At 36.2% G+C, this 27,349-nt stretch overlaps 1 protein-coding gene across 4 annotated transcripts in view; it reads left to right on the top strand.

Moving 5' to 3' along the window:
• CAMSAP2 (calmodulin regulated spectrin associated protein family member 2) overlaps positions 1–27,349 on the top strand; it is an 82,475-nt gene that overhangs the window by 41,018 nt on the left and 14,108 nt on the right. For 2 of the 4 annotated variants that reach the window (XM_027671812.1, XM_027671813.1), the window contains exons 4-10: positions 15–98; positions 5,951–5,983; positions 10,060–10,201; positions 13,385–13,524; positions 22,026–22,119; positions 23,202–23,295; positions 26,776–26,846. In XM_027671812.1, coding sequence (XP_027527613.1) covers positions 15–98; positions 5,951–5,983; positions 10,060–10,201; positions 13,385–13,524; positions 22,026–22,119; positions 23,202–23,295; positions 26,776–26,846 — 658 coding nt within the window. The remainder of the gene's footprint in view (positions 1–14; positions 99–5,950; positions 5,984–10,059; positions 10,202–13,384; positions 13,525–22,025; positions 22,120–23,201; positions 23,296–26,775; positions 26,847–27,349) is intronic. The other 2 variants (XM_027671815.1, XM_027671816.1) reach the window with 1 other exon arrangement.

Genomic DNA, 27,349 nt, shown 5'->3' on the forward strand with positions numbered 1-27,349 from the left:
TATTTTGTCTCTAGGTAAATGAGCATTTGAAAGACATCATGGAACAGGAACAAAAGCTAAAAGAGCATCACAGTGCAGAATCTGCAGGAGGTCAAAAGGTAGGTGTAGAAGTTAAGGTATTTTAAACTAGAATAAGCATTTATCTGTAAACAAAAACTACTTGCATATAGTATGTAAATATACATTTGCAGACATTGAACTTATAAATGCTTGTTAAAGAAAGAAAACTTGTAGTATTCCTTTTGTTATTAGTTTTATCATTTTCATTAAAATACCCATTTTAAAGTAAAACTAATAGAATTGCACTTTTTATTCCCAGTTGTTCCTTTTGACAAATAAATCTTTGATAGCAGGGAAACATCTGTTATGTTAGTGATAAGGAATTTGTTAAGATTAATGAATACTTTTGAATGAATTAGGTCTACAGTCAGATCTGATATGCAAAAAATAGCACATTGTATTCATGGTTTTTAATGATATTTTTCCTTGTGTATTGTCTGAATCTCAAATGAGAGATCTGTATGTAGCATCATGGGGAGCATTGCTCTGGCTATGATCCAAAATACTGGTTGATTACAGGTTTTATTATATATACAATAAAAACAGATTATGTTTGATTCCCTTTCCTAACAGGATTTTCTTCTTTTGTTTGTGGGGTTCAGTTAATTAAGTAGCATTATATACTCAGCCAAATACAGAGGGATAGCATACACTTATAGAGTATGTAAAATTGCTTGCTTCAGAACAAGATCATTTTTCCTACTGAGATATAATTATTATTGGGGAATTGGTAATCAGTTTGAACACCCTTTGGTATTATCCCTGCACTTGAATGCAGAACAGATTTCTGAGCTCCTGCAAGGCTGTAATCCTTGTTCCTCTCCTGGTCTGTTGTCATGTAAGCTGCTGTCTCCTTTTCAAAGCTGCTCTGAAGGAGTTGTGGGTTACTAGACCAGGTTAGATGTTCAGCTTCAAAAAACATGAATGTAGTGAATATCCTTCAATTTGTAGGGTTTTTTAAATATAAGGAACGATGAAGGCTAATTAGGATGTGACTCAGCAAAAAGAAAATGGTGGGTTTTACAATAGTAGAGTGACTGATGCATATACCCTGATATGGAAAATTTAAGCTGTGTTCAATAGTGATAGTAGGTTACAAATCTGGAAAATGAGATGTCCTTGACAAGTTCATTTCTCAAATTTAGATAAAACAACGTAAACAGAGGACGGGGAGATAACTTGTGTACCTCTGTCCTCTAGTGATTTTTCTTTTTGCTGAAAATAACAGTAGGTAGTTTTATGTGGTTTTTAGGTCTCTTGGAAAGATGAGAATAATTTTTAAAATTCAAAGTGCATGAGAGTCATAATATGACAAACAAATATATATTAAAAAGATTTTTATCAGAGCAATGCTATAAAATTATCTGTATTTGTATTATCTATATTTGTATTATTTTTACTTATAGTTTGCATTTTATATTAGGAAGAAAATGGTAAAACTTTTAGTTTATAATTTATTTTCAACATCAGCATTCTTGAGTCAATTGTTGAAAAACCTGTATGGTTTGTAACTCTGATCCTATAAATGGACACAGTGGAATAACACATTTACATAAAAATGGTATATATTGTGAAGCTATAACACAATTAGAGCCCAGTTCTTTTGGCCAAGGTACAAATGCATTTGCAAAAAAGCAAAATTTAACAGTTGGCATATCCTGGAAAAAAATATTTAAGACCTTCTATTCTGTAAACTAAATTTTTGATGCTATTGTCCCAGGTACATGTTATGTTCTTTCCCTAATTGGGGGATTCAGCTGCATAAATTGCTTTAAGTAAGATATTCCATGCTAGGGGGTTATGTTAACTTTCAGATTATTTAACTCCAGGTTTTCTTTGAGAAACACTGGTCTGTTCAACTGATGACTAATTTAATATGAAATCTCAGCTATTCTTTTTGTCATGATGGCTTTACAAGGCAAACTAATGCAGGTGCACTGGATGGGTCAAATGCATCAAATTGAGTTGGTCAGAGTTTCTGTTAAATTATCAGCTAGCTCCAGTCAAGCATCCTAATATTCATTCCCTGATACCCAGGTGTTTTACCCTGATTATGCCTCCATATTGCACCACTCCATGCATTTCTCTTTTAAGAACTCAGAATCAATGATAGCACTGACCTTCCAACCTGTACTCAGCAAAGCTGTGTCAGAACTGTAGCTAAATTCCTGTACCAGGTTTGGGTGTTGCTGAAATATCTGTATAATGTTTCATTTCATGCTGTTCCTGGGTTTAGCTATTAGTATCAGTAGATGTTCTTAGATTAAAAAAGGGGGAGAATTAAATTCTGCCTTTGTTTTAACTAAAGGAATATAACATGCTTTTCCATTTTTATGGAAAAAATTAAATTATACTTCTAGATATTTATGTAACATTTTTATTCTCATATTACAGTTGTAGCTTAATTCTCAGTAGCTGAATTCAGTTGTTTTATTTTCTTCCTTCAATTTTTTTAAACTCCTAATTGCTGCTTCTATTTGTATCTTAAAACTTAGCATGAAGGGGAACTGGAGTGTTCCATTGTGCAGCTTTTCTGTCTTCCACCATCCTTTTCAGGTTGGGGCTTTGTTATGTAATTTAGGTTCTCTGGGTTACCAACACAATTAGCAGTTCAAAAGGTGATGATTCCATTCTAAAATTTAAGAAACTTTGCAATCTCCCTTCTGATCTAGGCAAACACCTTTGGATATTTGAGTGTTTTGGAACTAAATTTAAATTATGAATGCCCCTTCCGCTGATTAAAGAGATGGCCAAACAAACTTGGGAAGAACAGCTCATTCTAGTCATTAGGGAAAGCTTTCCTTCAGTTTTGATTTCTGGCCAAGAAGCAGTAAAATCAGGTACCAAAAAGGTGAAATAAAGCTAACAAGTAGACTTTTTAATAATTTCATCATTTCCTACTGTGATAAATTCATTATCACTTGTGAAAAATAATTTCAGTGTAACCCTCAAGTCTGCTAAATTAATGCCTTACTGTCTTGTTACAAACCTGTAGTGAACCTTTTTGCAGTAAACAATAAATCTCTACGTTTCCAAAAGTTTTAAGCATCACATAAACAGATTAGTAGATAATACAACTGATAAGATATACCTATTTTATATTTCTGGATGGATAAAACCAGTGCTAACACATTATGAGGTTGCTTTTGTTTTCTTTCACTTAATTCTGCTACTGCCTGTCTGTAGAAGATGAGAGGAAGGAGTATGTATGATTTTAAGTTCCAGGTAGTCTTCTGGATCTTGATCACCTGGTGATTTGTGGTAACCTCATCCGTTTCTGGTAGAGTCTCTGCATCTTTTTTCACAACTAGGATTTCCAGTTCTGTAGTAAATAGCTTTGGTTTTCAGGCTTCCATTGAATAATATGTAGTGACTGCACAGTTGCACTGGTTAAACTACTGATTTTCAATGTAGTTGGAGCATTCTCAAAAACCTGTTGTTTTCCCATCTGCTTCTGTGATTGAGACTGAATCAGTCTTAACAGATTTAAGACAAGTAAATGCAAATCATATGAGAGAAACAAATGTATGAGTATTCATCAAGTACCTGTGTTCTTCAAAAGTTTTTTCTTAATTAGTTTAAACAGTGCAACTTTTTGCGTGAAGGTAAAACACTAACGCCGTAGTTCCACTTTCAATTTAATGTTTCATAAATCCTCACTGCTAGCAAAAGCTAACCTGTCAAGAAGAAAAATTTGCAGCAGAATCAACTTCTTGATTAATGCACAGCTGCATGAACACAAATGATGGTGCAAGGAAGACAGCAGAAACAAGTCTTTAATGAAAGGCATGACTGCCATGTTTTGGCACCATAGGATGAATCCAATTTGTCATAGTCACGTTTAAAACCTTGTTAGGGGGGATAAAAAAGTCTCCTTGTAAAGAAGACTTTTTGTCCTTTCAGTTTTTGTTTTGTATTGTGGGGGATTGTTTTGGTTTTTTCGTTGTAGTTGTTGTTGTTGTTTTAAACATTGGGAGAAGTCAGCCAGGATTCTCTGCTTGGTTTGTTTTATAGTGAATGATTTTTATGAAGTTCCAGGGGAAAAAAGTTTGTTCTTGCTGATTGAAAGTGACAGTTCAACACTCATTGAATTCCCATTATGTTGTCCAAGAGATTTCAGCCTTTCTTTATCTCTTTTCCTTTAAGTGGCTTTACAAAGTGTATATTTATAAATCTTGGGGTAATTTTGAATTTGAATTTGATTATCTTAAGTCTTTCACCCCTTTGAATCATAGTCATCTCAACCATACTTTCAACCAAGTGGATAAATAAAAATATATATTGGATTACTAGTTTTGAGTTCAGTTACTGTTACAGAGAGCTAGTCTTGGGAATTTAAACAAATTTGTGCTTTTTTCCAAAGAGTAGTTCTTCAGCTTATCATTTAATAGACATTGGTGGCCTCTTTTAGTCCAAATCTGAAATACAGTTCGCCTTGATAAATCCAAGAAAGAATGTTCCTATCAGAGTTAAGCAGAATAATAGGCAGCCTAGGTCTGTTCTCAGTAAATTTATCTAAAACCTTGTTTTATGATATGGTTTAGAATTCCTGATTGCAGTTGAAAAATTAAGATTATTTGTTTTCAAATTCACATATTTTCCCATACTTTTACTATATTTCAGTGATATAAAGAGATACTGAACCCTGTGGAAAGTGCTTTAGTTGGGTGTGACAACAGAAATGTCCAGAGCCACTCATGAGCATGCATCTTGTAGTTAATTTCTTTCTAAGTGCCTTTTGGGATTCTCCGCTGCAACAATCCAGTTAAATGGAGGAGAAGAATATTGAGAATAGCCCTGCTACTAATGGACACCCTTTAGTGCACAATAGCTTTTCTGCATAAAAGCTTTGTATCATTACTGTAGCTGTTTTAAAGGTTTAACAACTACATAAAATAATAAGGTTCCATCGCAATTTTTTCCATAGCAATTTTAAAACTACATTTTTACCACTCCTGGAAAATATTTCTCTTCATTTAAACAAAAATTCTTTCCTGCACTTTGGTAATGGGTTTGATTTTTATTTTTCCTAAAACGAAGTCCATAGAATGATAAAGTTTTCTGTGTGTATTTATAGTACTGATATACAATATTTTTATTCTTAATAGTAGAAGTATTATGTCAAACTAGTGTGTAGAGTTACAGAGAAAAATCAATTACTTCAGTGTGCTTCAGATTAGTATTTTTGGATCACATATGAGTTTAGAGTTGTATGTACCAGTTCTGATCATTCTCTGCCAGCAATCAGAACTCCATCTGCATTTCAGGTCATTGCACATCATGCAGCTGATGCTAATGTGATTTGTCATTGCAAAAATATAACTGCTTGTACCTCTTGTTGTTCTGAAAACTGTCATATGATTGTTTAAAAATACTGTTGAATGTTACTGTTTGGCTTGAAGTAACTAACACAAGCTTCACTGCAGTTGGTTGTACTGTACTACAGTGTGTTTATCCTTTTTTTCATTGCTTTAGCTTCCCTGCTTCCCCATGTGTGCTGCTGGTGTTCATTTTGATACTTGTGATCATGACTTCAAGTCTCAAATGAATTCCTCAGTCGGATTGCATATGTAGAGTACAATTAGATGTGTGAAAGCATTTCATAAAACTGCATTGATCTGACAATCTTATCTGTTCATGTGGGAAAATTATAATGTTGATCTACAAAGAGTGCAGACATATTTCTCCACTGTTATTGCTGCTAATTAGCTCAATACGCAGAGTTACGGTGCACTAATGCTTACCATTAAATTACAATTCACTGTTATACAAAACTGAGAATGTTAAAGAAAATTGCTTTGTAAAAGTAATTTATGAAATCTGATAAAATGTTCCTTTTTTTTCCTTTGCTTTTTGCTTTTATTCTTTTTTCCTACTGCTTCCTCTGAAGTCTCCTACCAAATGGTTTTGGAAACTGGTTCCTGTAAGTTTGCCCAACTGCTTCACTTTGATCAAATTGCTTATTTTGGGAATGGCTTTGTCCATGTCATGCTGGTCTAATCATTCATTTCATTTATCTGTATGAGATAATTTTATAAGAGATTGCCCTGCAAAGATATACGTACTGCAGAAACCTACTTCGCAAGGTAATCTGTGCAAAAGAAATGAGATACAATGCTGGATAAGGAATTATTTTTCAAGCAGTCAGTGGGTCCGTACAAGGCAGTGCTACCCAATATTAACTCATGTCAAATGATCAGGGTATTTACAAACTACTTTTTCATAGGCTTTCAGTAATCACATGCTATTTTATACCAATTCTCTTTTAAAAAGAGGCTTGCAGAAATAGCTTTTGATTATTGATGCTACATGGAATCTGAAATCTTATTGTATGCAATCATTACACCATTTGTCTAGAATTCCCTAGTTTTTCAACTGATTTAAGACTGCTTTAATTTCTCCCCACACAAAGCAGTCTACTTTTAGTGAGACTATAATTTCACTAAAAGCAATAACAAATAACTGTTCATGTCTGCAGTAATAATCAAGTTTGTTTTCTCTGTGCTGTGTCACCTTGGTGTTATCATTACTTTCCTCTATCATACAGTAATTCACCCCTGAAATGCATTTAGATTATTTATTCTGCAGCAGGTTTTGCTGGGAACAAAATAGTAGGCTGTTAAGGTACATGCAGAATTGCGTACTTCTGGTCTGAATTCCAAAGAACTAATTCTGACCTATCTTTGCTCTAAGGATTACCAAGTAACTGATACAGCAGTCTCTCAGATATTTGCTGTCATAATTAGTAAAAGACTGTTCTTACATTGCAGAAAGAGTTGAAAATAACAATAAAGGCAACAACAAAAGTTACTTAGTGTCTGGAAAACCAGTTTAAAAGTACTGTCTTCAGCAGACTAATCAGTATTCAAATTCCTAACAGTCTCTGCGGGCAGTTTCTCTAAAATGCTATCTGTTACAGTGGTGACACACAGATACACTGCTCTTCACAGCATAGTCCTTCAATTTTATTTTATAATTAAGATAGTGTAATTAGATGAAGGGAATAATGAAAAAAAAACACCCCAAGATTTAAGCACTTTCTTTTTGGTCTCATTTTCACAAAGTAAGGTGGCTACTTCAAAGCAGTTTTGGAATATGTTTGTGTTCTATTTTTGTCTAGGGTATTAGTTACTAATGATTCTCTTCTTTTGCATAAAAATGGTATTCAAATATAGAACATTCAGTCTATTGAAAAGCTAACTCCAGTTTGCCTGCCAGTTGTCCATAGACAACTCGAACCAGTGGTATTTATGTTACTTTGAGTTGTTGGTTCAGTTGAAACCCAAGTGCTACTGATAATACAATAGGAAGGCCGTGGCTCAGGCTGCTCTTAACAGTTCAGCCAGTCTTCTGCCTCTTCCCTTTATAAAGAACAAATGTTTCATAGAGAGAGATTCCTGAGCATACAGGCAGCTAAAAACTTACTCGGAGAAGTAAATTTATAACATGTTATCTACTGCCTGGTGAATGTGTAAGAGCATTCATTATTAATGATTAACTCTGAATACACACAAGCACTTATGGCAGAGTAGCTACTGTGCTGTTGGCTCATCTTTATCTGACCTTGTTTGTAGGCAAGTGTCTTGACTACTTGCTTTAAGTATAAGCTCAAAGATGCTAGATCAGGATGGTTTTGGATCTCAGAAGGAAGATGTCTGAATTAGCATTTATGTTTTAATTAGCACTAGAGCTTCATCATAAATGTGGAGGTTAATCTTTTGCGTTATTGCATCCATATATAGTAGCAAGCATTGCAACTGATGAGAAGAGTTTCTTCAAATGGAAGTTTATTAAAAATGCAGCACAATTACCAGTGTCTTTTGTTTTTTTCAGTATAATTTCTCTTTTCAACCAAATTGAAACATGATGCCTACTATACCCTACTGAACCTAGCAGATCAGGTTATATGAGTTTATTTTTCCTGAAGTAACATGCCTGGCATACTCTATAATAAATTAAGTCCTCTTTCTAGGTCCACTTTAAAGATATGACACAGTTTCTAGCATCTGTGGGCACTGTTCATAAGGCCAGTGAAGGCCTCATTAAAGTGGCATTATACTTCCTCACAGGATTTACTGTGCAAGACCACTGTATTATCAATTTCAAATATTTTTGAATACTCCATTAAAAGATGCTATTCAAAAGAATATATAAATTACACAGAGCTTCTCGACCATGGTGTTGAGACCATCTGTATCCTGTATCTGTTATAATTATTCATGTTTAATCATAATTAAATAGTAGTATTTCATAGACTTAATTTCAGTCATTTTGAGGAGGATATATAGAGACACAATCACTTAATATTTGAAATTTGCAGGATTTTCATCATATTGGGGCAGTGGATTGCCACAGTGAAAAAGAATAAACTTCCACTGCAAGCATAATTGGCCTATTTGATTAGAAATACTAGGGAGTATTAAGAACATGGAGAAAAGAATATTAATAATGCATAACAGTAGCATGATTTTGTTTGGTGTTAGTGAATTTTTCCTGTAGCATGCAAAAATGAGATTTTCATTTTTTGTACAGCTTATTTGACACACAAATACCACTACACTAAAAGTATGAAGTAAAGAATAACTTTTTTTTTAAAGAATAATTTTTAAAAAATATTAATTGGTTAAAGTATAAGTTCTCCAGGTCAAGTACAAGCCCATTATTTTTCTAGAACGGATGTGGCTGCTGTTGCCAGATTAGGCTTTGACTTCCTAGACCAGTTAGGGGACACTGACATTCACTGAAATAATCCCATGTGATCCTTGACAGAAATCCAGTGCCAGTAAGTAAAACCCTCAGGGTTACTCTGTGGTTCCACAGACTTTTTTGTGTGCAAAACTCACTTAAACAATTCCTACCCCACCCGTAAAACCTCCATCTTTGCCCAATCATTCACTGCAGAAACAAAGGAGAGTTGTAGCTGGAGCGATGGTTTTGCCGTGCAATCCCATCAGCAATTGCTCTAGCACAGCCAAAAGATGGAGAGTAGGAGATAGGAACTGTCAGCTTTGGACTTGCTGGAAGAGTAACATTCACAAAGACTTCTTAGAATCTCTGCAGGGAGACTTGCTGTTTAGTGTGTATAGATGAATTTAAATAGCATCATAAGTAGTTCTGTGGTGTGAATGGAAAAGTAATCCTTCATTACTGCTTTAAAAATGTCTTAGTACATAATATTAACAAATTAACATCTATACCACTTTCTTCCACCTCCATTTTTTTGCCCAGGAAGAAGTGGGAAAAAAACCTAAGAATGATAAGTCCATTTTTTAAGTAAGCCCCCCTCTCCTATCAGAAAAAAAAAAAAAGAAACTCATTAAAAATATATTCACTGCAGATAAATGCTATCTCAGTATTCTGAACTGATGATCTCTTTATATGCCCACTTGTTTTTCAAAACGTTTCCTTATATAACTGGGTTACTGCATGGTCATAACACTTGACCATTAATATTTCTCTGTGTCTATGACTGCTTATAGTGACACATGCTAGTAATAATCCACATTTGATGAACTCCATTATTTTCTTGTTTCTGAATTTGTCATGAAGTCAGTTATAGAAGAATGAGATTTTGGGCAAAATATTTGGATGTGTTAACTTCAGAGTCATGACTTGCCAGTAAAGTGAAGTTTCACTAGCTAAGGGTTTGTCTCACTGTGTTTACACAGATAATTTTTGATTGTATAATGATGAGTGTTAAATTTTATTGAAGGTATATAATGCTATTTAGTTCAGTGTGCTATACAGAGATCATTAAGACTTGGTGACTTTGAAGGAAAGGCTCAAAATTACTATCGTTCCTTTCCTCTTAGATATTATTTATGCCATTCAAAATGCAGCATAATATGAGTAGTTTTAGGAAATTTAATACTGAGAATATTCAGCTATTTCTTGAATACTGCTTTTTCACTAACAGGGTGTAAAGCCTATAGTATAAATATGTTTCTTCATGTGTTTCAGAGCCTTTGTTTCTCTAAATTTCTTCATTCTATATTGTAGGCACGTTACAGGAAGGAGCAAACGTTGCTTAAACAGCTGCCCTGCATTCCATTGGTAGAGAATCTGCTGAAAGATGGTACAGATGGTTGTGCTCTAGCAGCCCTGATCCACTTCTACTGTCCAGATATCATTAAACTGGAGGGTATGTCTAACATGTCTTTTGGCTTGTAAATGTGTCCATAAAAGTCTAAATGTTTGTTTGATAACTATGTGAGGGAAGGTGCTTGAATATGGTAGACCAAAGGCATCATTTGAGTGTGGTGAGTTTAATATTAACTTTGTACCTATTTATTTTTACATTTAAATGAAAGGAACCAAGATGTCCTTCCCCGATGTGCTTGCTTTTATGTTGTCACACTAATATAAACATCCTAAGATATATTATTACAGATCTGACTGTAACAACACATTGTTGCACTTTGTGCTATGAAACTTGAAACCACCTGCAAAACTTATTCTTGAAGCTCCATAAGTGCTTTTTGTGAATCTGAGTAGTTATTGATATAAAACATGGAAGATGTTAGAGTTAGACTCTGCATAGCTGCATTCCATGGCAAATAGTTGTTCTGTATTCTGGGCTTTTAGTTCATCTGAGAGCTCCTGTATCACTTGTAAACAGAAATACACAGTCTAGAAGGTATTGGTGTCACGCTGTTCAATAATAGCAATTGTCTGTGATGATCAGCAGCTTCATCTCATTCCTCAGTAGCCTGGTTAAAGTTCTATCTTCCTCTTGGCAACTAAGAGGCTCATGTAGCTGTAAAATGTCTTGGCAGCTAACACCCATCATTTTCTGCCTGTGTTCTGACTATTATACCTTTGATGTCGTGGGAACACTTATACAGAAACATTCTGAGAAATCCAGGAACGTGAACAAGGGTTTAAAGCTTACTAAGGACTAAAATCTGGAATTCATATACACAAGCACTTTATAGGGAGCTTCCAGCACAGTAGGCGTTGAAGATGAAAGACACGAAGACGCATTCACCATTCTTCTTCAGCTTGTGAATTTTGGAAAATAGAACTTTTAATTTACATAAATATTGTAACCAAATACATACTGTTGTATGTGATTAGGGAAGAGTTAAAACTTGGGTAGCGTTGAACAGAGTAACACCCAGTTCCTTCTGACTGTCCTAGCATGGCTGAAAACACAGACAGTCTGAAGGACCTTGTATTCCTTGCATTAACCACATATGTACTTGCCAGCATCTTCCTCCAGACTTTAAACAGGACAAGGCACATGTCATCTTTGGAACTTTAGTTTTAATATTCTTGTTAGGTGTCCTGACATCATCTTCCCTGAAGATATATTAATGTCATTGTCTCAGAAGTAAATTCAAAGGTACTCCAAAGCAACTAGAAATACTTTAAAATTTTGCTCATCTTCCCAGTATTTAGATAACATAATTTTGGTGCATGTTGAATTTTACTGAGATTTGGTTCTGTACTGGCACTGAAGAAAGGAGGGTAACAAAAATGCATATGCAAAAATGCTTAAAAATGCATTAACAAAAAAGAAAAAAATTATTCTAGAGTTCTCTGTAGTCTGAAATAGATCACTTCTCATTAAGACTTCATTTAACTTTCAAATCTGGGTTTCCTTGAAGAAATACAGAACTAGAAAGGGCTTCCTATGTCAGTGAGTCAAGAAATTGGCTATTGTACAAAATTATATAATCCCTTTCATGAACTTATCTTGTTCTCTCTCAAAACTGTCAAGCTCTTGAAAATCTGTACTCTTCTTACCCATTTTTTTTAACCGAGTTTTAAATCTCATTCTTACTTTCTACCTAAGTGTGCCCTGTAGCCTGTCTTACATACTTTTGTTGTTCCAGCAGTACCCTTTGGCTTGAATAGCTTCTCTTAATCTTATGCCTACCTTTTTGATATATTTTCTTTCTCTTATTTTAGACCAGGCAACTGAACCAAGCCTTTTCAGTCTCCCCTGCTGAAGTAGATTTCCATGCTCATTATTATCCTCAATAGTCTTCTTCTGCAACTAGTCCAGTTTTGGTTTATCTTTCTTGAATATGGATGGTCATAATTGTACCCAGAAATCTGGCTTGACATCTCATTACCTTTGTACAGTGCCTCTTTGTCACTACTGGAAAGAAACTTTCTAAAACATTTTAGCATCATGCTTGCTTTTTCCATAGCTGCATGATGCCAAAGGCACATGAATATGTTTACAATGGCTAATACATGATAACTTCCTGCTCTATATCACTCTCGGCTAGTGAATCACATTATAATTTTATTAGATCTAAATACATGATTTCACATTTTGCATTACTAAATTTAATCTCCTTTCAGTCAGTTTAGTCGAACATTTTTTTCTATTGATCATCGTCTGTGGGGTTGGATTGATGGACTAGGTATGACTTCCTCAGTATGGGAATCCTTATCCTGCTAGCATCAAAGTAGATTCCATGTCTGAAGAAACCTTTTATCCTAAACAATTCAAAATTTATGTGGAGCTCTGTCATACACTGTTGCTTTAGGAATAAAATCTAATGCATGTTCTGGAAGTATATTTCTTTTTTTTTTTTCCTTCAGTCCTTCTTTTTACAAGGACTGTCTTTTTTTCTTTTCTAGGAAGTTATTATTGCTACTTAATTTTCCAAGAAGCAGTCATAAAAAGAGAACAGGAGGTTATCTGGGCATAAATAGTATTGAGAGAATACTGTATAACTACGAGTCTGTTCACTGTGACCACTTCTTTGTCTTTAAATAGCACTTTCAAACAGAGAGTGATAATTCCTGTAACAGGCTTCAGCACCTTGTAAAATCTCATCTCAAGCATCTCAATCCACAAACACAAAAACATAAGACCAATCTAATGCTGCTTTTTTGTGAAGATTAAGGGTTAATGGCATTAAAATGTGCTCTTGGGTCCCTGTGCAAAGAAAAAGAACTAATATGTACAGAGAAACATGTGAAAACATGTACATTTCCTATTGCCATTGCTCCATAGAAAATCTAATTGGAAAAAATTCCATTAGTGATTATGGTTTTTCTTTACATGGAACTATTAGGGGTGAGAGCATAACTTCCATCTTCACAGAAGGCAAAACAAAAACAAATAAACTTGTCAATAGTGAAAAACAAAATTATTTTTCACAAAAATATCTAAATATATAAAAATGCAAGCATAAAATGTAGATTAATAGTTAATTTCTGAAATAGAAATATAAAAGTCTCGGGGGGGGGGCAGAAATCAAGTCTGAATCCAGAAAATGCTTCAGAATCCGGCAAAGCTAAAAAGCACTTTTTTGCAAATCTGTAACTGTATCTAATCTTTGCTTCTTTTCTTCTTTTTTAGATATTTGTTTGAAAGAGACAATGTCTTTGGCTGACAGCCTGTATAATCTGCAATTGATTCAAGAATTTTGTCAGGAATACCTCAACCAGTGTTGCCATTTCAGTCTTGAGGATATGCTCTATGCAGCTTCTTCCATAAAGGTAAAAAAAAATTTAATAAAAATGTGATCAACATCCACAGGACTGTTCTGCTAATGCTAAGTTTAGTCTTTTTCTTTTGGTCTGTTGCTGTATGGCATCTCTTGTGATGGAGCATGCAACACACAAATTTCAGCAGCATGTAAAACCACCTTCTTTTGGCCATTGTTTTTCTAGTAATTTCAAATTATTTTTAAAAAAGCACTTGTGAAAGGATCTGTAAAAACTTTAATTTTGTGCAAAACTATTTCACACTTTATCTTCTTTCTTATTAATTAATTGTTATTTAAAGTATTTAATCTGTGATATTTCTGTTAAAATGTAATAGTGATCTGCATCAGTTTAAATGTATTAAGGCTTTAACCAAAGGAGGAAATATTGAAGAGTTCATGGAATTATTGCCCACTGTTCTTACTAATTTCTGTGTACACAATAATTTCATGGTTTTTAACCTTAAAGCTTTTTCACTTCTGTAAAAGTGTGAACTTACAAGTTAATTTCATTGGAAAATCCAGTAGTTTGATGCCCAAAACACAAGCAGGAACATAATTCCAGCAACTATATTTGTTTGAATAAGCAATTAAGTGTTTTCAATCATTCTAAAATTTTGCACTTTTAGAAGGAGAAAAAAAAAGCAATATTCTATAATTTTTTAAGCCTATGTGGAAAACAAGGAGCAACTGAATGATTTCTTGCTTAATTGTAACTTAAATTTTTCATCATTATATTTCACCAAGACTTTCTTCTATATAAAACACTCTTCATTTGCTTAAGATTCTTGTTGGCTTGCCTTTAGGGAATGAAATACTATTTTTCTGAAGTCAGCATATCCATTGCAGATGGGATGTAATTGGTTTCTAAATATCTGGGTCATTTCACTGCTTTTATGATCTTTATAGCAATCTTGCAAGCAGAGTCAGAGAGGCCAGAGCTCACATACAGCTTTGTTGTCTCCTGTAGAGTTGAACCCAATCCTTTTCAAATAAGTAATGAGCTGCCAGGGTGAGTAAAGGCAGTAGGACTTCAGTCTAGACTACTTAGCAGTTGCTGGTTTATTTTGTGTACGCAAAGTTGCGTAGTGACTGCTTTCAGTCAGCTTTTGGTGTTCTTAAATTTCAGATGCAGTAATCTACCTACACACTTGGGGAGTCTGCTGCATTGCAGTCTGTCTTGTCTGTAGTTCACAGTCCTACAACCACAAGGATCTCGAGTGGGACTCCTTCACTGCATTTTGATTGTTTCTCTCTGCTTGCACATACATGGAATGCATGGCATTCTGGTTCATAGCAATCAGTAAAATGTTATGGTAGTGGCTTGAATTATTTCTCAAGCCAGTGTGAACTATGAAGTTTCAATGTTGACAAAGTAACTGTAGTAAATATTTTGTCAATATCCTGATGCATCAGACTTTACACTTTGAAAGTGCTACAGACTCAGCAATTTTGCTGTTTCTGAACACTGTTTCTAGATAGGATTTAGAGTTCTTTCAAAGATTTTGAGTATTTCTAGAACAGAGAAAGCCCTTTTGTGATCATGTTATTACAAGTTCCTGTGGTGTAGATGCTTATTTAGATGTGAATGCTACAAAGCAAGGCTGCCAAGTTTTTCTTCTGAAACTTGGCATGGAAGCTTTGGCTAGTGCTACAAAACTCTGCTTTTCCAGTGTGAAGAGTTAATTTTCTTTAAAAATAAATTCATTGTTAAAGGAGCTCTTTCTTAGTTTTCCAGTGCATCTGATTAGAGTAAGTTTTAATAAATGCATATGTTCTCCAAAGAATTTTATTGTCACTTTGAAAAAGCTTGTATTGTAAATGGATGTTTTAAATATTGCACATTGAATTACACTGGTTTGGAGAAGTCACTTTTATCTTGGCCTACAAAATTTACATAGTATGAAGTTTTAGGATTTATGGAAGTGTCTTTTTTAATCAGCTGAAATTCCTACTTTCAGGGTGGCTCATACTGCACAGTAGGTGCCACTGTGCTTTTTGGCTAAAAGTCTCTTACATTCATAGAAGTGATAGAAAAATTAAAAAGAACCAACTGCTGATACGTTACTGGAAAAAGCCTCTAGAAGAAAGTCACAGCAGTATTTTTGGAATTACAATGCTGTGCCTTGTGTGGTCCTAGCAGTTGTACTAGGTGTCCTGACTTCATGCTAGTTTGTGAGAAGGAAGGGAGCAGAGCCTCTTCTGAAGTGATCAGGCACATCCCTTGCATTCCTCCCAGGGCACACTGCACTGTGCTGTCACAGGAGATCGAGGCAGGTTAGAGACAGGATATGATGCAGAAATTTGGTGCCGGACTTGACCAATGTGACTGTGCCTGCTTTTGGCTTTCCCATCAAAATGCACAGAAACAGTCATATTAATTTAAAACTTCACTTAACAAGCATCCAAAGTCTTTGATACAGGCTCTCTGATTTTGCAGCAGATGAAACTGTTGGCTTAGTTCTGTTTTAGCACTGAGGAGAAATCCACTTTGTCTGGATTTCTAGACAGCTTTAATGTGCCATAATCAAAGGAAGCAGAAAGTAAGTTTTGTTACTCCTCACTTGCCTATTTCACGTCCTCTAAGAAAAATACATTTGTGAAGTTCTTCATTAGATGTTTACTAAGGCTACTGATATTAAAGAAAAAAAATATTTGAATACATTCCATGGATGCTTGAGGCACCAACAAGGGACCATACTGGTTCTGGTTGTTTTCCTTTGAGACAGACAAACACAAGTACAGAGAGATTACATAAAAATAATCACAATGTTTTCTGAGTCCTCCCTGCAGATATAACAAGAGGAAATAATAGAAAATCTTAGATCTCTCTTTACTTGCTCAGACTACTTTTTTCGCTTTTCCTGCAAGCAGTTTTATCCTCAAACAGGATTTTTCAATTATCCTGTTCTTCACCTGAATCTGGGAAAGTACATAGAACTGAAAGAACTGTTTCATTGTGTCTTGACATGCACTTACTCTGCCCTTTCAAAGAACAAGTCTGTAGAAATAGAAAACCTTGCGTGAAGTGCCATCACAAGAAGCATGAACCACCGTGCAGAACTGTAAAGACTTCTTTATTGCTTTGTCCCAACAGTTTATTAGCACTGTGATGTAATAGGAGGTATGTAGCATTTGTGGTTTCATTGTCTTATGGAATGTATAATTCCTAAAAGGATGTTGTAAGGGGCATATATGGTCTCTGAACAGGAAGAATTAAAAAAAGAGCATCTCACCTGTTCCATTTGTCACATGACATACATGTTGAAAGTATTTCCAGAAGAGGAAAAAACACATCTTTGGTTGTAATTGATTATATTGATATTTTTAGATCATTCTCTGTCAATTTATTGTAGTAGGACCATAGGCTTCAAATCTAAGAACAAGTAATTTATGAGGTTAACTGTCAAAGAGGGTACTGACAGACAACTTGAATCATTTGATCTTTCCCATAATTTAAGAGTTTACGTGGGAACTTGGCATTGCATCAACTGATATGCAGTTAATTACTGCCTTTTGTGTTCCTTTACCCAAGCCTTCAAAAATGTGTGGGTTTGTGTTTTGTTCTTTTAAATAGTGATCCTAAACCTGTGCTACTCGTTTAATCTACGTGTGTTTTACATTCCCTTTTCTCCGATAGGGGATTGAGGGTGAGACACAGATCACAATCAATATTAGAACAACTTTTATTAGTTCAACTGCTAGTATTAATAGAATGAACTATTGATAAGAGATAACTATTCACACAATGCATTCATTTGCTCACAGAGTTCATGCAGATACACACACATTCTCAGGCATTTTTACAGGGTTGGAGGCCCACACAGTGGTCTCCCAGAAGCTGGGGGTCATACTGGCTCACCAGTGGCTTTTGGGAACATCTCCAGAAAGTTTCTCAAGGGGTTCATTTGTCTCTTGGGGTGTGTATATACTTTGTCTGCATATAATAACTACAGCCCTTGTGGGCACAGTTGGGGTTGTACAACCTGTTGTTGGCACTGGCATGTGCTGATGGTCCTGTACAGATGTGGCTGAGTCCTGCAGTTCTGAGCTTGTGGGTTCTTGGGCATTGAACAGGGCCAGAAATCTCTGCAGCCTCTCAGTTCTTGGGGGCTGTTTGTTGTGTGCTGCCCCTCATCATGGATGCTTCTTCTCTTTGGCTGCTGTGTGCTGGTAACTGTAGAGTCTGTTCACCCCAGCTCATACAGAAGGCATATTTCTTTCAGAGTGAAAGCTTTCAGAATGTGAAATGAAGCAAATCTGAGAGATGATTGCTGTCTCTTGTCTGCAAAGGGCGTTCCTCTGACCTAAATGTGGGTCACTCTAAACTGTGGAGAATCACAACTAAGAACGTGGAATAGGTACCTTGGTTTTGCACTTGGCTATTAACCAAAGAGGCAGAAAAAACATTTGCACTGTCAAATCTTTTTTGATTCAGATCCTTCAGAACTTTTTTTTGTCTTTTCACCGGTGAATTAAACAGGAGCATATGATATCTGAAGGGTTGATGTATACTAAAAAATATTTATTGCACTTGAGCAGTTTTGAATACTTGCACTTTCTGATGTAATATTGATGGCGACTTTGTAAACAATGTAAGCAGAAGCTGTAATCAGCATGAGAGATGTGAAAAATAGTGTTCAAATACATCACATAGATAAATCCTAGAAATTCAGGGCTGCAGGATGTCCTCACGTGTCGTACAGCTTTCCCTCCAGTCTCAGTGGAAAACCGCCTGCCAGTCAGGCTGCCAACCTGAGCCTGAACTGGCAACTGAAGCCCTGTAAGCGTGAACGTGGATTCCTTAAGGACCTGGGAGAGCAGCTGGCTGTGCTTGGTGAGGCAGTTGGCTACGTATGGTGGGAGTCATCCAGGGATTTGATTCCTGTCTGGCTGGGTTGAAAGGATTTGGGATCAGGAATGAAAAGTAAGATTCAACCGGGGGACAGTTTTTTAAGAGATAATTTCTCCCTTGAAAGGGACCAGCCATTCCTGACTCATTATTTAAAGGGAAGCAGGGTGGTTTGCTTTCACTGATGTTCATCGGCCAGTTTTCCCTCTTGTTCTGGTCTAAAACAAGACAAACTGGGGTTTTAAAATTAAGTTGTGGCTTTTCTTAGCCTGTGGCAGGAGATAGGACACTGGTGGTGCATGGATCAGACACAACTGCAGGTAGGCCTTCTCTGTACAGTCCAGTTTTCTGCAGTCTTGGTGCATTTATGTTGGCACTTTTATAACATAAAAACTGTGGATTTGCACTGGAGATGACATTTCCTGGCCTGCTGAACAGAGATTTTAATGTGCATCATGATATTAATTTTACAGTGTATTTTTATGTTAATTTTGAAAAAATTTCCAAAAGTCTCTATGGCTGCTTTCACATCCAATTTTACTGGGTTCAGGCCTGATGACAAATTGTATCATTTGTGTATATAATAATAATGGCCAGTCTTCGCGAACGAAGATTTTGGGAAAGGTCTTTTACCTTTCCAGCCTGCGCAATGGATTTTTTAGGTGAGACACAGCCTGCGCTGAACTGAGCCCACCCTTTAATCCTAAGGTTCATCTGCCGGGGCCAAGCAAGCTTGGACAATGGCAGTGAGGTCCTCAGGACGTAGGTTTGTTTAGAGTGACCTTCTCATAGATGGATGGCCTCACAGGGCTAACGAGCTCCATCTGCCCGGGAGACTGGGATTCGAACCCGGGTTGCAGCAGTGAGAGTCCTGCATGCTAACCACTAGGCCACCAGGGGTCCCCTTGTGTATATGATCTTGTAGTTATTATTCTATAAATATGCAGATCCAAAACCTATAAGTATTAGGAAGGTATAATTTATTTTAAGTGGCAAGATTGGACATACTATTCCCACTAGCTAATTTGATTTAAAAATTAATAGTGATTTTAAAACTGCGACGGGGAAGCAGAAATATTAAAGAAAATAATTTACCTTTTTTTGTATAGAATTTTAAACAACAAGCTTGCTTATATCTCCCTTTGGTACAGAAGCAAGTAGTACTTCAGATTTTATACTGGAGAATATGGGAATTTTTTTCCCCAAAAAAGATAGCATTCCAAAATCTGTTAAACACGAGGGTTTTTATGGTACAGCAGCAGATGATGCAGTACCAGTAGTACAGCTGACTTCATACAACTGAGGAACAGTCTGCAAATATCAAATTAAAAAAATCAAATGAGGATATTTAGCAAATAAAAGGATCTCTGAAGCTGCAAGTCTGCCATCTGCTGTTCAGGGGGCTTGAGCCAGTCTGAACTGCTCAGAGCTTTACTAGTTTTTATTACTATTAAAATGCTGTTATGCTTCTGAACATTGTTGTGTGTAAGTGCATGTGATAATCATGTGACAAGCTGTTAGAACTTTTGTCACCATAATCAAGGCAAAACCTGTGGTAATAATACCTACATTCTTTCTAACCTGGATAGCAGGATCACTACAGACCCACTGCTAGTTTTTCCGAAGAATTCTGTTACTGATCATCAGTCTTTCCCTTTGATCATTCTTAACGCCCCTTTCTGACTAAAAATAACTTGTGAGAAAACGTGATTTCCATCATGATGGCTCACCATCAGACATCTAAAGTAGCCTCTGTTCTCAGTGGGCTGTGCAGCCAGCACTTTCATTTTTAGTTCAGTAAACACTGCTTTGGTGATTTTGGGAAAACAAAGATAATCTCAGAAGGAATATCTGAGTCCTTCATAAAATAGTCACGCTATTATGTGTCTACTTTTTACTGAAATGCAGCATTTCAACATAACCGTAAGAAATTGGAGTATTTAAATGCAAGGTTATTTCAGAGGGGGAGAAAGCTATTATTAGAACATTTAGTAATTTATTTTTGTACTAAAAAATCAAGTTAAAAATGTAAAAGTTTAAGGAGAGGTAAGAGGAGGGGGAAATATTGAGAGAAATTGCAATATTTAGAAATTATAGTATTAAAAATCATATTTGTCTGAGAAGTACATCTGATTTTTTCATTGCTTCCTAATGAAATCAGTGAGTGATACCAAAATGCTATGCTTAACATTTTCTCTGAATGGAAAAAATTTTGCTATGCACTTTTCCTCGTTCAGTTCTGTTGAGCTGAATAAGCAGCGACGGGGTTTTTCCTAATCTATTTATAGCTTGTATGTAATAACTATGGCAACATCTGGCTGATCCCTTTACCATAAACTGAAGCGTGTGAGCGGCTTTTGGTCTAGGAGTATCCCTTTGCTGGAGTAAAGGTTGATCGATGTTAGAAATATGCAGAAAGAGTAAATATGAAGCAAAAGCGTCAAATAGATATTCAGAATTATGTTTTCAAATTTTTATGGTACAGAATTAAAGCTATACTGTTTATTATTTAACTTTTTAAAATAATTTTTTTAATTTTAAAATTATATTCTTAGTGTTAAGTCCTGTGGTTTGTTTTTGAAATAAAACGACACTTTGTTTAGAATTTTTCAAGCAAACTGTTTTAAAAAGAATTTAATTATGGTTTCCCAGTTTAATGCATAAGTGAGGGTTGTATTCTTTACATTTTCAGACTTTGTAAGACTGGTGACACAGGTCTGTGCACCTGCTGGAGACAGCTCAGGCCTGGATGCTTGCTGATCTCCTTCAGTGGATATTTCTAGATATGGAGTAGCATTTGGGTGTAGAAGCTTTGACCTCTGAACTCTCCAGCCTTCACAGCTGAATTTTTACGCTCCTTGTATGCTCTTGCAGCAGAAACGACTGCTGCTGCTTCTGCCTGCTTTTCTTCTCTATTTATTTTTGTTGTTGTTGTTGCTGATGCAGTTTGTCACCAGTTGTTTCTTCCTTTCCATCTGTTTCTCCCCTTGTGTTAAATCTGGTGGCTCCCATACCATGTCTTTCATAGCTGTGTGATGGGAATGTACAGTAGGGAGATATATCAACAGTGTATTAAGTGTGCATAAATCTTTGGAGCTGAAACCTTGTTCTAACCTGCAGTGAGGAAACTCTGCTTCTGGCTTTTGTTTTGCATTAAAAACTTGTAAATTTGGGTAGAACTTCACACATGTGACCAAAGGCACATAATTAAGATGAAAGTCTAAATCAAATTCAAACTTCCTACACTAAAACTAAGGGCTACCATACTTTTTCATGTTAAAAATCTCTGAAGAAAAGCATTGCCTAGCCTTTCGAAACAATGGGCTTCTCACTGCTCTTTAATGGAAATGGCTGATCTGTTTGGCAGGCATTTTCTTCCACCCATCCTGCACCTCTCTGCCCTCCCTGCAAGGACATCAGGCTTGAGCATATGTTTATTATGAAACATTTCATCCCAGTCAGTGGCAATCTGGTCAAGTTATGTGTATCAGATAGTTGGTGCTACAGATCAGTTGTACTGGTCTCATTTTCTAAGAAATCAGTAGAGATTGTAAACTGGGTGAAATGCAGAGACATCTCCCAAATGCTGCTTAATCTGTTTGTTTGCAGGCTTGTATTTTAACATAAATTTCTCCCCATCTTTTTTTTTTTCTTTCTGGTAGAGCAATTACATGGTGTTCATGGCAGAATTGTTCTGGTGGTTTGAAGTGGTGAAGCCATCATTTGTACAACCTCGTGTTGTTGTGCACCCCCAAGGTAATTATGTTATGTATTGGCCTTAATATGCATGTTTTGATATGTATGTGTGCAGATTGCCATTGTGTTCACAGATGCAGTGGATATTTTTGTTAACAGGATTTGGCAGTGTGCAACCCCCTTAAAGAAGGAGCAGAGTACTCTTTCTTGGTTGTTAATCTTCATCTCATCTCATAAATCGTAATTAGATTTTGTTGTCTGTTACCAAAAATTCATTTAAATTGTTGTGGTATAATCACTTGCAAATTTTCCTGGCCTAAACAAGCCTAGAATCCATTTATGCCCATGCAGGGATTACAAACATAATAAGGAACCAAGAACAGAATTTAGCCTGAAGAACTTGTATTACTGAGAAGATACCAAGAGAAAGGAACATAAGTCTGGGGAAAGTGAATAGATAGTTCGTTGTAAAATTGCATTTGGTACCTGGGTGCAAGGGCACAATCTTCCATCAGCAAATTCTCAAATTTTAAAATCCACCTGTCCAGTAGATCTTGAGATCTGTTAATGAATACAAAGTCTCAGTATCTGAACTGTTCATACAGCACTGCTGTGATAGGCTCTCCAAGCACTAGGAAGAGATTTTCAACGTGTGGCTTTTATATCTATTTTTCATTTATATTCTTTATAGCACATACAAATCTGATTTAAGGCTTTCAGTATTGCTAACTAATTTAGGATGTGCCAAAGACCCCTATTTTCTAGCTGAAAAGTCAGTCTGAGGGTTTGGGGAGAAATTTTTATCAGAAAAATTTCTTTCAGAAGAACAATTTTTTGCGAAAATGGTTTGCTTGCTTCTAATTGTGTGGTTCTTTTTTAGTTTTTCTTTTCTTTATTAGTTCTTCCCTTGTCTTTTCTAGTTTATTTTGTCATTTTCCATTCCCCTAATTAGTGTCAATATGGGAGCTTTGGAGGAGGTAAAAATGAAAGGAAGTGACTGAGTTTTAATCTAAATAATGGAATCAATGAAAATTCTTTAAATCTTTGAAAATAGTGTTTCAGTTTATTCTGGACAGTTTGTCTATTATGTATTTTAACTGAATACTAAACTATAATAACTTGAGCTTTGTTCTTCCTGGCAGCTGAACCTGCAAAGGATGCAGCTTCTGCTCACAGCTTGAACGCTAACAGAAGAAATTATGTGGATGCTCCATCTGGTTCTGACTTTGTAGCCAGGTAATGTCAGAGAATCACTAGTACTGCTTCACAATCTCCTTTCTATTAAAAAATCAAGCACAGTTGTTCATTTAGTTTTGTTGCCTTTTTGCAATGCTCAGGGATTGAGTCACCAAATACTATCTGTGGAATTTTGTGGAAGATTCCATAGTTCAGCCCTCGCTGCCCTGTTGCATGGCAGGCTGCTTGTTCCTGATCATGTTGGCCTCTTTTAAACAGCGTGCTGCTCTCTTACCAGTTTTCAAAACAACCCCTACCATTCAGCAGAGAAGTGGCACATGGCCTTGTCCTCTTCAATTTCAAATGGGGCTGCTGACCAAGTCTGCTCTCTTAAGAGATTTTTTTCTGGAATTCACAGCAAATTATAAAGAAAGAAAACTAAGAAAACAGCAAGAAAACCGCTGAGTGATAGTTTTAGTTTGGCTTGATTATTTTACTAAAGTACCATGAATGTCAAATAGGTAAAAAGAAATACTTAGCTATGATGAACTTCCCACCCCCCCACCCACCTCCTGGTGGAGAGGAGAATGGGAAAGAAAATGTAAATCTCATGAGGTAAAATATGATGATGATGATAATAATCATAACAATTGTAATGAAAATAAGAGAGAGAGGGGAATATAACCCAGGAGAACAAGTGATGCACAGTACCACTGCTCCCCCCTCCACTGACCAATGCCCAGCCCATCCTCCAGCAGCAATCAGTCCCTCCTGGCCAACTCCCCCACTTTATACTGAGCAGGACAATCCATGGTTTGGAACATCCCTTTGACCAGTTCAGGGCAGCTGTCCTGGCCACACTGTGCACATTCTCGCTGGCAGAGCAAGACACTGAGAAGTCCTTGACTGAGAGTAAGCACTGCTGAGCAACAACTGAAACATTGGTGTGTTATCAGCAGTATTCTCCCCCTGAATCCAAAACACAGCACTGTGCCAGCTACCAGGAAGAAAATTAACTCTATCCCTGCTGAAACCAGGACAATATGAAACATTATTTTTAGTATTACTGTTACAGATTTGGAAGCAATATAAGAGCATCCTATTTCCCTTGTGTTCTCTAGCCTATCATACATGTGATGAATTTCTCAGGGGAGATCTAATCCCTTCCTACAACTGTCTGAAGGAGCTTGTAGACAAGTGGGGAGTGGTGTCTTCTCCCAAGCAACAAGTGATAGTATGAGAGGAAATGGCCTCCACTTGCACTAGGGCAGGTTTAGATTGGATACTAGGAAAAATTTCTTCACCGAAAGAGTTGTCAAGCACTGGAACAGGCTGCTCAGGGAAGTGGTGGAGTCACAGTCCCTGGAGGTATTAACAGATGTGTAAATGTGGCACTCAGGGACACAATTTAGTGGTGGCCTTGGCAGTACTGGCGTACAGGACTTTTCCAACCTAAACGATTCTATGATAAGGGCAGAAAGTGCACCTTAGGCCTTCTTTTTAATCTTTATTTGTCGACGTAAAGAAAGCCTTCCAGTGACCTGATCTGAACATAGTCAATGAGGGGTAGCATTACAATATATTTATAATTTTGGGGCAAAGGTTTACTGACTGTCTGAACTGGCACAGAGGAGAAGGATAAAATTAGCATTTTAATTGAATATTTGACAAGTTATTGATTGCCAACCCAGATAATCCTGTTTAGCCTTTTGTGTTGGTTTTGGATGGGGTTTTTGGAGGAAGGGGTGGGTGTTTGGTTGGGTTTGAGGTTTGTGGAGGTTCATCTGAAGTTTAAGATTTCTGAGTATGCTTTTAGCCTTTAGAAATCTACTCTGACTTTAATAATGGAGTAATATTTCTTACTACCATTAAATGCTGTGATTCCAAATCTTTTTGCTGTATGTATCTGAAGTGTTTCCCTTGTAGGCAATGAATTTATTTTTGTGTAAACCGAGCCTATAAGCCAGGAGAAAAAGAAACAGTAGTTTTGAACATCTCTTTTGAAGCAGGCGTTCCCAAAGCGATTCACTGTATCTTTCCTCATAAACCAGTGTACTTCATCCAACTTGATGATGCGTCACTGGATTGCAGGACAAAAGAGGGGCCCAAGAAATAATTTCAGATGGTAGGAATCAAACACATGGGCTTGCAGGTTCCCTGGCAGAACAGACCTGACTGCAGGATGTTCTGGTCCTGGCCTTCCTCATTGTCCCAGCTGTGTGTTCCTGCCCCCTTGAGTGTTTGAGCTGCCATTTCAGTGCACAAAGACAGGAAAAACTAACCCAGTCGGAAAAAGTGAATGTTCTTCTGTCGCCTCAGCTTGTTCAAATGACTCAGAGCATGGGATGGAGAGCCAGATCCAGCACAGAGGAGGGAATGGGACTGTGGCAGTGAGCAGTTACCATGTCTAAGGTTGCCATGGAATCACAGTATTGGTGCCAGAATCAGTCTTTCCTTGAGGAAAAATTAAGTGCATAGATTTGCTTTGTGGTAGCAAATTTTCACAGGCTGCTGGATGAAATTTGGAGAGCATTTCTTTCAAGATAACTTTTAGAAATTATGATTTTAAAATTTTAACAGAAATCTCAAATGATACGTAAAACAGATACGTCATGCAGTGTTGTTGACACAAAAAATCAAGAATTTATGAGAGAACCTATTTTGAATAATAAATAATATAGAAGATGCTTTTATAGATTGTAAACAACATTACTTTTCTTAAACTGATGTGAATATCCTTCTTGCAAATATTATGTAGACACTTCTACATAATACAGCATATATAATATAATAACACTAAACAAATATTCTGAAAATTACTGATTGAAAAATGTGAATTTGGGAGTGTGCTCTTCAACTCAGTGGACAAAATTCAAAACATGAAAGGATTTAATCCAGCGTAGTTTTGAAGTCTGGCTTCTTTAGAAGTGTTTTACCTACAAATCCATGCATCTTTATGTATGTGTCTTTGTTCTGATGCTGAAGAAGCATCAGATCAAAACATTGAATTATGTTAATCCGATTCTGGATTAACACAGCCACTCAATTACAGACCTTCTCTATGAACCAAAATAAAGTCTCTGTGTAAGTAGAAAGAGAGGAAATCTCTATAATTACTCTTTAGTAGTGAATATATTTTGTGTATTTAGAAAGCCGTGTCTATCACAAAATCTTCTTTATCCACTTCTAGTGCATATTGCAGTCCAGACACAAAGTAGAAGCTTCAGACTAAGCAACTGAAAATAGAAACGCATGAAAAGTATGTGATGTTGGCTGCAATCACTCAGTTTTGAGGCCAGTAGGAGCTGCCTCATTGTGCTCATGTTTATGTTTGGACTTTTTACTAAAAAATGAGAACCTTCTAATAAATACATTTGTGTGAAACACACTATGAGACAAGTATGTTAATGGACCTCACTTTCTTCCCTGTCACAAAAAATAAATCTGTTTTGGCCCAGGACATGAAGTCTGGTTTCCTTTTCCTTTTTGTAATGTGGCTTTTGATGTGTTGTTTCTAAGTTCACATCTCTTGTTTTATAGATTGGAAAGTCCAGCTTACCCACCGTCTCACCAACTGCATACACCCCAGCAGCCTTATTCATCTGTTCCAGGTAACAATTTACAAATGGGTGGAAGAGGCAATGAGACAAGGTGTTGTCCTCAGACTAAATTGCTGTCTTGCATATATTTATTCAAACATTATTTATGCAGAAATTACTGGGAGACCTTTACATAAAAGACTAATGAATGAGTTCTGTAATTTATAAAGTGTACAAATGGGAAGTTTGTATTTGTACCTCATATATTGTGTGTATTTTTTTAGCTGGACTTCTGTTTTGGTTGTGTGGAAGATGGCTTACAACAACTATCTGTAGTATATTTTAGTAGTATTTGTAGAATATTGTACTCAACAGCAAATTCTTTGAGGGACGGGGGGTATAATATATATTCAGGATGAAGTTGGCTCAGTTCCTCTACTTTTATTTTCAATATATAAACGCTTGTTTTTGCCATTGCAGTGTTCTGAGTAGTGAAGCAAACTAATTTGTTAAAGTAACAGAAGGTGATGTTAAAATCATTTTTCACAGCAGTTACATTGGTTCCTATTTTCATT

The sequence above is a fragment of the Neopelma chrysocephalum genome, unplaced genomic scaffold, assembly GCF_003984885.1.
Source record: "Neopelma chrysocephalum unplaced genomic scaffold, ASM398488v2 Primary Assembly neopelma1_97222, whole genome shotgun sequence".
NCBI classification, from domain to species: Eukaryota; Metazoa; Chordata; class Aves; order Passeriformes; family Pipridae; genus Neopelma; species Neopelma chrysocephalum.